General features: G+C 41.4%; 1 protein-coding gene across 1 annotated transcript; it reads left to right on the top strand.

The window, feature by feature from the left end:
* Window positions 1–674: 674 nt before the first annotated feature.
* On the top strand, window positions 675–12051 carry PGD (phosphogluconate dehydrogenase). Its single transcript, XM_009582670.1, has 12 exons — window positions 675–750; window positions 1193–1372; window positions 1508–1573; window positions 2711–2829; window positions 4180–4249; window positions 4605–4739; window positions 5486–5675; window positions 8256–8386; window positions 8899–9032; window positions 9387–9486; window positions 11003–11125; window positions 11738–12051. The coding sequence occupies exons 1-12, from the start codon at window positions 706–708 to the stop codon at window positions 11855–11857; spliced, it is 1413 nt and encodes a 470-aa protein (XP_009580965.1). The 5' UTR covers window positions 675–705; the 3' UTR covers window positions 11858–12051.
* Window positions 12052–12434: the final 383 nt, after the last annotated feature.

Genomic DNA, 12434 nt, shown 5'->3' with positions numbered 1-12434 from the left:
GGGCCATAAGCCGGTTGGCTGAGAGACTTTTTGACAAAATGCGGGAGAAGTCAGTTTTGGAGTCATGACTGTGAAGCAGGAAACTTGTTCCTGACCCGAGGAATAGGAAGTAGACAGGTTGGGTTTCTCTGCGTGGACGCCCCTTGCAAGCTGAATTAGGCAGCCTCTAGCAGAATATCCTATTTCCTTCTTTTTCTTTGCTCACCCCAAACTTGAGACAGTTTGCGTTGCAGAAGCAAAAAAATAGTGTCGTGTTCAGACATCATGTTCTAGTGCAGCATCTGTTAAATATGGAGCTGCGATAGAGCTGGATCCATCAGTGACATATTAGAGCCACCCACTTTACTCCCTGCCTCCTAGTGCAATGTTTTCGATAGCTTACTTTTCTTACTCATATAGTTGTCTCTTGGTAGTTGGGAAGAAACCTTGGTGACTTGAAACATGGTATATGTTGGTCTCCACTCTGTCTGCTGGACTTGACTGGGAGCCACAAGGATCTCTTCCTGTAATCGCCTACAGAATCAATTCAGAGCATGTGCTACAGCACTTACTAGAAAGGGGTGGGCTGGCCTAGCAGCTGACTAGATCAAACCAGCCTGACAGAGGGGATGGATGCTAGTACGAGATCACTGCTAATGAGACTTACCTGGCATTTTGTTTCTTCCACATTCCAGAGCTGACATTGCTTTGATTGGACTGGCTGTGATGGGTCAAAACCTTATTTTGAACATGAACGATCATGGTTTCGTGGTAAGCGAAGGAAAGCATTGTTCAGAAAGGCTGACTCACTAGCATTTGGGATTGAAGCTGAGCATTTTGTGGTGGTGGGTTTTTTTTTTCCCCTCCTTGTGATGGTCTAATGGGTGTTGTTTCCTCCTTTTATTTATAACCTAGGCTGCCCTTTGTCTCATTTCTGGAGAAAACCAGCAGTGCATGCCTGTACTCAGGTAGCCACAAGATGTGTTAGTTATGTATGATTTTTCCCTGAAGTTTGTTTTGGGCTTGGCCATTAACCGTAGGTTCCGAAGGCATTTGCAAGGACATGCTGCAGCTTCATCCCTGCTCTGTGTCTTTAGGGAAGGTGGAAGTGCGAGAGCACGTGATGTTGAACCTTGCTTATATAACTTGTAGTCCGAGCTAAAGTAACTGTTCTGTTAGCAGCTTTTATTAACACGTTTTCTTGCTCCCCTAGGTTTGTGCTTTTAACAGGACGGTTTCCAAAGTGGATGACTTTCTGGCCAATGAGGCCAAGGGAACCAAAGTGATTGGTGCTCACAGCCTGGAAGAGATGGTCTCTACACTAAAGAAGCCCCGTCGCATTATCTTGCTGGTGAAGGCTGGAAATGCAGTAGATGACTTCATCAATAAATTGGTGAGGCAAACATTCTTTCTACCTGTGACTTCTTGCTGTCTTTTGGAGAAGTTTCCTCTGGAAGATCTCAATTGTTTGTCATTAATGAGGTTTTGAATGCATGGAGAAAACCAAAATGCTGATTTATTTTTGTAGGTGCCGTTGTTGGAGACTGGAGACATCATAATTGATGGTGGGAATTCTGAGTATAGAGACACCACGGTAAGCCTGTTTTCTACCCAAAGTGGATAAATAAAATACACATGATTCTTTCTCCTCTGATCATCAGAATAGTCAGTCAATAAGATAATCTCCCCTCTGCTCAGGGAAGGCCAAACTGAGTTATCTCTGCAAAACTAGATCATGCAGCCTATTAAAAAGCAATTGTTACAGTAATTAAGGACTGTTCTGTAAGTATATTTTTATAGAAGTTGCCCAAATCATCAATGAATATTTTTAGTGACATGTTTTAAAGAGTGAAGGCCTTTAGAAAATTTCCTGTTACAATCTTAAAGAGTTTTCAGGGAGATTTGAAAATGTAAGGATATCTATAGATTTGTTGTTGTCTCTCAATCCTATATGACCATGGGAAAATCCAGTAAGACAGAACTGCTGGTTTGGCTGTCTTGGTAATGAAAACAGCAGAGTAATGATCTGTTTTTCAAAAAAAAAAAAACCAAACAAACAACTCTGCTTGTGAGCAGACTGTAACTATAGAAGTTTTTGAAGTTATGTTAGCATATCTGGGATGCTTACATGAAAATATTGCATTCAAATCGATACTTCTGAATCTTAGAAGGGGTGCTAGTATTAGTCGTTCTGCTTTGGCATCCTGATCTTGGACAGGTGAGTTGGCCATGCCAGAGTGAAAAACAGGTACTAAATGAGGATTAATACTTGGGGAGCTTGGAGCTCCCCTTATGGATCTCAGCCCATGCTTCTCTCCCACTCAGAGGGAATTAGTTTACCTTATAGTTGTCTGTGCTTGCACCTTCATTCTGCAATGAACTCGGCAACTCCACCTTGGGCCTAATCTGCCTCCCCCACATCTTTGCATACGGCATGTATCACCTGACGCTTAATTCTGACCCTTTTCCAGCCTCAGTACTGCTCTTTTCTATCCGGTGCTTATAAGGACTTTGTTTTCTCAGCATGTCTCTTTTGCAAGGATCCACGTCAGAGCAACAGGAAGTTTCCTAATGTTCACTTTGGTGTATGTACAAGCTTTCTTTAAGGTTGTCTTCTAGCATGTTCAAAGCAGAATTGAAAACCTGATTTTAGGTCTGAATTGCTAACCTTTGTTTGTAAGGCTCTGGCATTAAAAGAAATTAAATAATGCTGCTCTGCTCTTTGTTCCAGAGACGTTGTAAGGAACTACAGGAAAAGGGCATCTTATTTGTTGGAAGCGGTGTTAGTGGTGGAGAGGAGGGTGCCAGATACGGTCCCTCACTCATGCCAGGAGGAGCCAAAGAAGCCTGGTAAGCATGAGCTAGTTTATTCTTCCTCAGAATGGTCTGCACAATCGTCTTCTATTCACATTGAGAGCGGAGAGAGGGAGGAAGGAGGGCGTGGGTGTGGAGAGAACAAGATATGTTGCTATCTCACTTCCTCAAGGCTCAAGATTTCTCAGCCTAGCTGGGGTCACGGGGCAGTGCTGAGCTTTCATGGCAGGCAAAACAAAGGCAGGTTTTTCTTCCAGGAATTCATAGGCAAAAGTAGTACCTACAGAAATCTGAAGGGAGAAATGTGTGCCAGGGGAGAAAAGAATTTTGCTTAAATTTTAAAAAAGTACTGTTCTTAATTATGATTTTTCTTTTGGTGCCCTACACACTTGGAAAGCTGTTAACCATGAAAAAGGCAGTAGCAAACATCCCTGCAGTGACACACGTTATAAAAGGAGGCTTCAGTACATGTTTGTACTGACTATTGAATACATTAATTTTTTGCAAGTTTCTGCCATGCTGCCTTGCTGGTTTGTATTCATGTTACTGTAAAGGACTGTACATCAATGTTCATATTAGACTTTATCCCTGGTTGCTCATTTTCTCTGTAAATGTAGAAAGAAATGGTGTATCTGGGCTTTACCTGAGCTTTAGAATCTTTTAAGTCCTTGTCCGTTTGCGTTAGCATTTCATACCAATATCAGCCTGTTCAAATTTGATGGCACAAAGCCAGAAACAACGTAACAGTAACCTGCTGTCTGATCATCTTTCTGCCATAAACAGCTCAGTAAAGACAGGTTCTATCTGACACCCTTACCTGAACTTTGTCCCCCGCCTTTTTCACAGCACCTGCAGCCCACGGGCCACCCATGCTGCTTTCCCAGTGGTCGCTTTAGGTTGCTCCAAACTGGGCGTTCCGTAGTGCTCTCATGTTGGCTAAGCAATTTATCACACTTGGGGAGCCTGGCAATGACAAAAGCTCCTAATTACTGCAATATGCAGATAACTATATCCTGACTTTCATTCGTGGAGTTTCTTCCCTCCTTCCGTCTCCTCCTCCAGATCACCCTGGATTTTTCTTGTGGCTATAGAACAGAATGGGATTTTGCTTCAGCTCTGTCACTGATCCTCTCTGAGTGTGAGCCTGTATCATAACCTGCCTCTATTTCCCCATTTCTAAAATGGAGAAGATAATATTTGGGCTCCTTTAGGTACGTTAAGCTTGTCTGCACATCGCTGTCTGGTGGATTATCAACCTGCCAGCATGCCCTCACCCCAAGCTGCCTTTTGGCAGATTACAGAAGGATGCATCATACCAATGGATTTTTTTCTTGTGGTGTTTGTGTCCTCTGCCTATCTGCTGAGGTATATTATTTCTCCCCACAGGCCCCACATCAAGACCATATTTCAAAGCATTGCTGCTAAAGTGGGATCTGGGGAACCTTGTTGTGACTGGGTAAATATTTATTTGATACTGACCTAACTTGTGGTTAGATCCAGGCTTAGGTAGTTTGGTTGCTGAAGCTCATGCATGTTTGTCCTTAATAAACCCAGCGACATTAGTGGGTTGATTTTCAATTCAAATCTACCATCTCTGTTAACTTATCCCACACAATGGAAAGACAAAGTTTTATGGCTGGGTCGTGCGCTGGGGGAGCTAAATGGATCTGTGACCCACAGTGTTTTCAGTTAGCACTGGGCTTCCTTCCTTCCTTCCTTCCTTTAGGCAGAAGGAAGGCATGGGCAGGTATTAAACACTGGAAGTGGTGACAGCACTGTTGCTGATGGCATTTTTTGATGTTTCCTGACAGGTAGGAGATGAGGGCGCTGGACACTTTGTGAAGATGGTGCACAATGGGATTGAATATGGAGACATGCAGCTGATCTGTGAGGCCTATCACCTGATGAAAGATGTGGTGGGCATGGAGCATGATGAGATGTCAAAGGTGATCCATAGCTTTTCGTGTCTTGCCTTCCTGAGCTATGGTGGCTGTCTGCCGTTGATGGAGGCAGCTGGGCTTGGGTAAAGCTGCTGTATGTACATGAAGTTAATTTTTCTGACATGCCTTCTGCCAGGGGCAGTGCACAATATTCCTGAGCTTCAAATGAGGTAGGGAGCGGCAAGCACATACACCTGAATGTTTATAGAAGTTGTCTAAACTCTCCCATTCTGCAGTTGATTTCTCCCCAGGAAGCACCTTCTTGTGTAGAGAGATGAATTACCTTTCTTGAAAAAAGCTAGTAAAACATTGAGCGCTGTAACCAAGCAGGCAAATCTTGCAAAGACCCTGTTGAAGCAAGTCAATAAGTACGATGAGTCTTGAAAGAGCAGTTGTGTTTCCAGCCTTCAGTGCCTATAATGACAGGCAACAGGATGGGCTATGCCTCTGCCTTCCTGATTGGAGATGGGTGCTCTGCAGCTCTGAGTCTGGGGTGTGCTCCTTCCAGTGCAGGGCTCCTGCACAATGGCGAATGGCTGAAATCATTGGTAGATGTGGCAGGGTACCAATAACCAGTAACTGAGATACCCCCCTTCTGTATGTATACATATATGTATGTATATGTATGCATATAGCAATAAATCAGTTGATATATATACAGTAGATATGTAGTAAATCGGGGGGGGTGTGTGTGTGTATATATATGTGTGTGTCTGTGTATATATATATACACACTTTTTCTCCTCTTCCAGGTATTTCAGGAATGGAATAAGACAGAGTTGGACTCTTTCCTGATTGAAATCACAGCCAATATTCTCAAATTCAAAGACAGCGATGGCAAATACCTCCTCCCAAAGATCAAGGACAGCGCAGGACAAAAAGGCACAGGGAAGTGGACAGCCATTTCCGCCCTGGAATATGGAGTCCCTGTCACACTCATAGGTAACTGGTTCCTTGATCTGGCCTCGTCTTTCCTACCTGCACGTACCACATCACAATAAGGAGCATGGTAACGCAGTAGTCTCAGAAATGAGCCCACACTAGGGCTTGGCCCGCAGAAGAGGTTCTTCTAGGTGTAGCTGTTACAGTCTTTCTGCCCTTGAGAGCTGTTACTGTTTTTCTTTGCTGGGCTTGTTTTTACCTTGTTTCTCAAATGTCGGTAATACTATTATCATGCCTTTGTCCATGGTATCTTCGCAGCGCTGGTGGTGACTCAGTGACAGGTGAACATAAGTGCTGTGCTAGAAGTGTCACGCTAGATTGATGCAACGTTCCTCTCAGTAATCCTCCACTTTATCCGCTACTCCAAATCCTATCATAGCCTTAAAAATGTTTTAAAAAAGAAAAAAAAAAAAAAAAGAAAAGAAAAAAGGGGGAGGCAGGACACCCTCCAAACCTTGTTGCTTGATAAGTACTTAGACTTCTCTGAAGGCATAAGAATTATTTTTCAGATATCTACCTCAGTCTTCTATTTCTATATTTCAGTATAAATTAGCTAACCCAGGATTAGTGTGACTAAGCAGGAACACGAGGGCCGGACAGTATTATGGGTTGAGGAGCACAGACAGATTTTTTTTGAGAATAGTGGCAGACTGCTACCCTGTGATGCTGTTTTTCCACTGCAACAGTTGATTGTGGTGGTTTTTTATATACATTGGACTGCTGCTGTTTTTTGTTTTGTGGCTAATAAGGTTGCTGATCCAAAGCCAAACTGAGATGATGGAAATGTATTTTGTAATTGCTTTGAATTATATCCCTGAAGTGTGAGAATTTACCTGCTCACATACATACCTAACAGTCTCGTTACCTACCCTTTAATCTAACCTGGCCTCTGAAAGGAATTGTGACATAGGAGTTCTAATACATCTGCAACACATTTAGAGTACTCTCTTACCACAGGGCCAATGTAGACTTTCTCGTTGAGTAAATAAGTTGACTAAACAGGTTCTTTGCACTCAGATTTGCTTTAATTTTCATGCTTTCTCCATCTCTTTTTCCTTTGCCTTGGCTGGTCAAGTCCTGTTGTATTAGAAGATAAGAAAAACTATATTCAGTAGGCTAGTAGAGAGTAACTGCAGTGACAGCTATCAGAGAAACATGGCTGCATTCCAATAACATATTTTTACAAAACAAGTTTTGTAAATGGTTTTAATATTCTACTACAGCGATAGTCTCTCAGTTCTAGGCTTGAAACGGTGTTTCTTGCTTGCGCTGTTAATATTCTCCTGCTTGGGGTTCTTGGAAAGATCAAGGGTGGAGGGGACACTCCCTGATTAGTCCTCTGCAATGCAAGGGGAGCACTGTTAGGTAATGATGAGTTGACAGGGAAGTATGTGCAATAGCCCTTGTGCAAACATGGCTGTTCTTAGGGCAGTTGCTGTGTGTGTGGCTTTACTGCATAAGCATGACTTGCAGACTTCTGCTTGTAAAAGCAGAATCATGTTACTCCTGCTTTTTCCTGTTTCTACACACTTCTCCTCCCCAGTGGAGAAGGAAGTTTTTGCAGAAATGGAGAGGAGCCAGTTCTGATTTTGATTCGGTCTGTTAATCCTACTGCAGGGAGGATCCAGAATCTTGTGAAAACATTACTCATTCATCTTTTTTTTTTGGTTGGTTTGTTTTGGTAAGTGTGGGGTTTTTGGTGGTGTTTTGTTTTTTTTTTTTTGTAAGGCACAACTCACTTAAAAGGTGGAAGAAAAGTTCAGTATGAAGACTATAATAAACCTGACCGCTTTCCTTCTATCAAACCCTGGAAAGGAAACTTCCCCCTCTCCCCCCCCCATTTAACAATCCCATCTTCAGTTGCAAATAAATACAACTTAAACCAGCAGGATTAGGAATTGACTGAACTGAAGATAACTGCTTGACTAGCTCCTTAGCCCTGGCAAATGACATTTACTGTAACCTGCTTAGTGATGTTACAAAACTTTCTTATGGGCTTCTGAATACTAGTGTTATGGGCCTACCAGATTTGTAAAACTTATTTCCTCTTGTAAGTTAACCTGCTGATTATTCTTTATTTTAATTGCTCTTATTTTGCATGTGTGTATTTCAAAGCACATCTAGTTAATGTGAGTTGGCATTTATGCAACAGCTTTTTATCTTCAAAGTGTGATACAAAAATTAGTGAAGTCTTCAGCCTTGCCTGTCCCTAGACTGCAGTGCAACACTGTCTGTCTTTTATAGATAGGAAGAGATTTTAAAGTAAATTCTTAAAACTAAGAGCTGGTGAAGGTTCCTGAGGATAAATTTTCATGAGGATGACTTGTGGCTTTTTTTTTCCTTTATCATTTGAAAGCTGTATCAATCAATATTTACCCAATGGTTATGCTGACTGGCAGTTTGGTCCCTCAGTAATGCTGTTGAAATAATTCGTTTGTACACCTCTCTTCCCACGTGACTCTGCTTCACTATGTATGTGGCTCATCATTCAGTGGCACTCTCGCCGTTGCTTGAGGACAAGTATCTCAGACCTTAACTGTGAACATTCTAATTATCTCCCCTTTCCTACCATACTTAAAGGTGAAGCTGTGTTTGCACGGTGCCTGTCTTCCCTCAAAGATGAGAGAGTACAGGCCAGTAAGCTGCTGGATGGGCCTAAAATGACTCAATTTGATGGGAACAAGGCGGCCTTTCTGGAGGACATACGCAAGGTGAGTCATTGTGCTTGCCAGAGTGCTGTATTAAAGCTGCATATCAAAGCAGGTTTTGGATGCTGTAAACCCTGGTGAGGAGCTCTTGTGTTTACCTTTCATGACAATTGATTCCTGCTTTTGGCTCCCATTGTGCATTGTCTAGTGATGTCCACAAAGCATAATGCGACCAATTCCTTTCCTGACCAAAGAATAGTCCTGAAGGAATTCAGGTCTAAGCCACAGTGGGCAGTGACAACTAGCCATGGTGCAGAGGTCGTAATTCATGCACAGGAGCTTACTTTTTTGCCCCTCAACACTCCCGTCTTTCTAAAGGGGATAATAGCTCTTGATCTCTCTCTGTTGAGACCAAATTTCCAACAATTAGAAAGGATATTTTTGTACTCAGATAGCTGGAATGTGGCTACTGTACTCATCCCTGATAAGATGTGGACTAAACAGAGCATGCAGACTGTGAAGTTTCTCGTTCAACTTTGTGGGACTTCACTTGGAATGTGAATTTGTTTTTTTAGGCCCTGTATGCTTCCAAGATTATCTCATATGCTCAAGGCTTCATGCTGCTGAGACAAGCAGCCAAAGAATTTGGCTGGACACTGAATTACGGTGGCATTGCCCTGATGTGGAGGGGAGGCTGCATCATCAGAAGGTAATTAAGATGAGGAGGTAACTTAGTTGCTGAGGGGAGAAGAGCAGGCAATTTGTTTTATGTGGTGCTAGACTGACAAGCCTAGAGATTTTCTTGGAAAATCCATGGAGTTAATCTGCTGATAAGATACCGAGAGGCTGTTTCTGTAGACGGCACTAAAGGTTACCAGATTAAGCCAATTTTCTGGTGGCTTAGCTACTGCAGATTTTCTTCAGTCTTTGTTTTGTTTGCATCTTTCTCAATGTTTGGAATCTGAGTCTGGCTGAGTCAAATTTTGGCACTGTATGTTTTGGATTCTGGGCCTTTGTTGGAAGCTGTGAAATTTTATTCCTGGTTTACCTGTGTTCTGCCTAGTGTGTTCCTGGGAAAAATCAAAGATGCTTTTGATCGAAACCCTGGGCTCCAGAATTTGCTGTTGGATGATTTCTTTAAGACAGCTGTTGAAAACTGTCAGGTGAGTTTCCAAGGAAGACCATAAAAATAATAGTTTACAGTCTGGACTTTTTCAGCTTCTTTCCCAGGAGTTACCTTCACAAGTATATTTACACTAAAAAATGAAAAGGTAGAGAACACCTTTGAAACCTATTTATACAGCATCCTTAATCCCAAAGATCTCTAAACAATCCTTAAGCTCTTTGGGACTGTGTATGTGTATCTGTAGACGCATAATGTATAGGTGTAGGAATTCATCATCTATGGCTTCAAGGTACCCTTCTTTAGTAGAACATATACAGGATCAAGACAGGGAAAAAACTACATAGTTGGAGCCGGTTGAAATTGAACAGGAAAGTTACTGTGATGAGATAGGCTATACTGAGATCCAAATTAGAATTTTGCCAGAATTTTGGTTAGCCACCTGTCCTTGAAAAAATGCCTACAAATGCTTCTTGCCTCTGTTTGATCAGAAAGTTCGAGAATGTTAGTTCTAAATGAAGGAAAGAAAGGGTGTTGCATCACTGAAGGACTACTTTATAAATCAGCATCCAGATACACCAAGTGATGAACCGAGATCTCCTGTAATGTTGCAAGGTATATTTGTACTGTCAACCTAAAGATAATACAGGAGCAAACGAACATATAGTCCTTGTTGTGTCATGGTTGTTCTCTTTGATGCTAGCCAAGCTACTATTAGAAAGTTAAGGTTTCCATTTTACTATTACAGAAGAGCCTTTGGCAGAAATCTAGCAATTCAGAAGAACCACAACGTGAGGAAAAAAACGTGTAGCCTGTGTTAACATTCTCATCACTGCCCTGTATCTTGTGCCTACTGTGCACTTGGATTTCAGTTGTACAGAGTATAAAGCTCTGTTCTATTACCACTGTTTGCTGTAGCACCAAAATAACAGTGTTCCAGACCCACCATTCATTAGACCTTGGTCTGTCCAAACAGTGTCCTGATTTGGATGGAGTTCACAGGCAGAACTAAAACCAGATTATCTGACCAACAAAGAAGTCATATATTATCACTAATAATTCTTTTAACTGAAGCTGAATATTCCATGCAGGTTTCTAAATCAGATGTACACAGTTGAAATGAGGATTATCCACATGTCTGTTTTTGTGCAGACCTCTTATGCCCTTGGGCGGGCTTTGTACTGTGCTTGGTTAGAGGTCCTGAAAGTGCCTCAGTGTTTGCTCAGTATGTTCCCCACTGTGTTCATGCTTTTGGGATGCACTGATTATGTTTATGTGACAGAACAGCATCCTGGCTCAAGGCTGTGGTTTGACTGCTTGTGAAGTATATGTCTGCACTCTTACTGTCCTGTTAACTCTATCTTACTTGCCGTTATTTTGGATCAAACTTGTTTATGTAAAATCAGGAATCTCCTGCTCCATTTGCTCAGACTTCGTATTAGATTTCATATAATGTGAAATAGCACGTGCTTTTATACTAGAATAGTTCATATGCCTGCACATATCTCTGAGCAAGCACTGATTAGTTTCTTTCTTTTTTCTTCCCCCCCTCCCAGGACTCCTGGCGACGTGTAATCAGTACTGGAGTACAGATTGGTATCCCTATGCCCTGCTTCACTACAGCACTTTCTTTTTATGATGGATACAGGCATGAAATATTACCAGCTAACCTGGTTCAGGTAGGTGCCTGAAACAGTGTAGCAGATCTTCTGGCTACTGAAGTATCATCATGTTGTTATTTAAATACAGGTCTAAAGGCCATGATGGCAATATGTCCTAATCACTCCAACATTGTAAAGATAAAGGCACAGATTGCCTAATACAATTCTGTTAAACCTGAAATTCACGGCAATAAAATACTATGAGATGTCTGGATAAAGAACACCAGAGATGCTAGTATGACAGTACCGTGCGTACCATACCGTGCCCAGCATGTGTTAGTATTTCATCTGTGAACCAAGGATAATGATACCTTTGAACCAAAATGCTTTATAAAGAAGTAAGTATCTTTGAACCTTTGGATGTATGTAAGTGCTTGTTTTTTAGATTAGTACCTAGCAGAAATAATATACTTGTCTTTCTATGGAACTCTTAATTAATTACTAGATATAGTAAATGTTTCATTGCAGTGATTTTGCTAATAATGAGAAAATAAGTTTGAATGTTATTATATTGGAGTCAGGTCTTATTTCTAGTATTCCTATAGTCAAGCATCAGTAGGTGCAACTTCTAGTACTCATACGACTGTGATATTCATGTGTCTATTTTATGTGTGTGTGTTCTTATCCTAGGCTCAGCGCGATTACTTTGGTGCACATACATATGAATTATTATCGAAGCCAGGTGTATTTATCCATACTAACTGGACAGGCCATGGAGGAAATGTGTCCTCTTCTGCCTACAATGTCTAATGGAAATATTTCCTCTTGAGGCCAAGATACTGTAGATCTCAGATATTCCTCCTAGAATACCACTTTTTACTGTACTGTGCTAGAACTTGTGTTTGGACACTTTTGTAATAACTTGTGGGTATATTTCATATATATATATCTCTCTCTCTATATATATATCATAAAAAAAAGCTAAATAAATTTGCTTATAAATGCATTGAGGTGTTTTCTTTCCACTGCTGCTGGCCAAAACTGGCTAAAATGTCTTTGTGCAGTATTTAATAGAATACATTTTATAATGATATTTTATTGTATTATAGTGCATAAACTCATAGGGATCAAGATAGAGATGACTGCATTTCAATAATTGCTGGAGTGGAGAATGGCAGACAGTCAGCACAGTAATGCTACACAAGATTCCAGGGAGGTAAAGGCCTTTTTTTGGTTGCCATTGTTTATTCATAACAGGCAGTAGCTTGGTTCTTTAAGATTAATTCCCGGGTGTTCACCTGCACACAGTCTTTCATGCTGTGAGCTCTGTTTGTTTTCTCTGAAAGGGTGAAGGGTGCGATGGATCATGGAAAAACTTGGATGCTGG

This window comes from Fulmarus glacialis, unplaced genomic scaffold (assembly GCF_000690835.1).
Source record: "Fulmarus glacialis isolate BGI_N327 unplaced genomic scaffold, ASM69083v1 scaffold11260, whole genome shotgun sequence".
Lineage (NCBI taxonomy): Eukaryota > Metazoa > Chordata > Aves > Procellariiformes > Procellariidae > Fulmarus > Fulmarus glacialis.
Note: the sequence above shows the minus strand (reverse complement) of the source record. Positions and strands in the feature narration are given on the sequence as shown.

Bases quoted from the DNA above. Each gene is read 5' to 3' on its own strand.
- PGD (XM_009582670.1), top strand. From the start codon at position 706: ATGGGTCAAAACCTTATTTTGAACATGAACGATCATGGTTTCGTG. The intron at 751-1,192 runs GTAAGCGAAGGA...TTGCTCCCCTAG, and splicing joins TGAACGATCATGGTTTCGTG to GTTTGTGCTTTTAACAGGAC. The intron at 9,487-11,002 runs GTGAGTTTCCAA...CCCCCCTCCCAG, and splicing joins CAGCTGTTGAAAACTGTCAG to GACTCCTGGCGACGTGTAAT.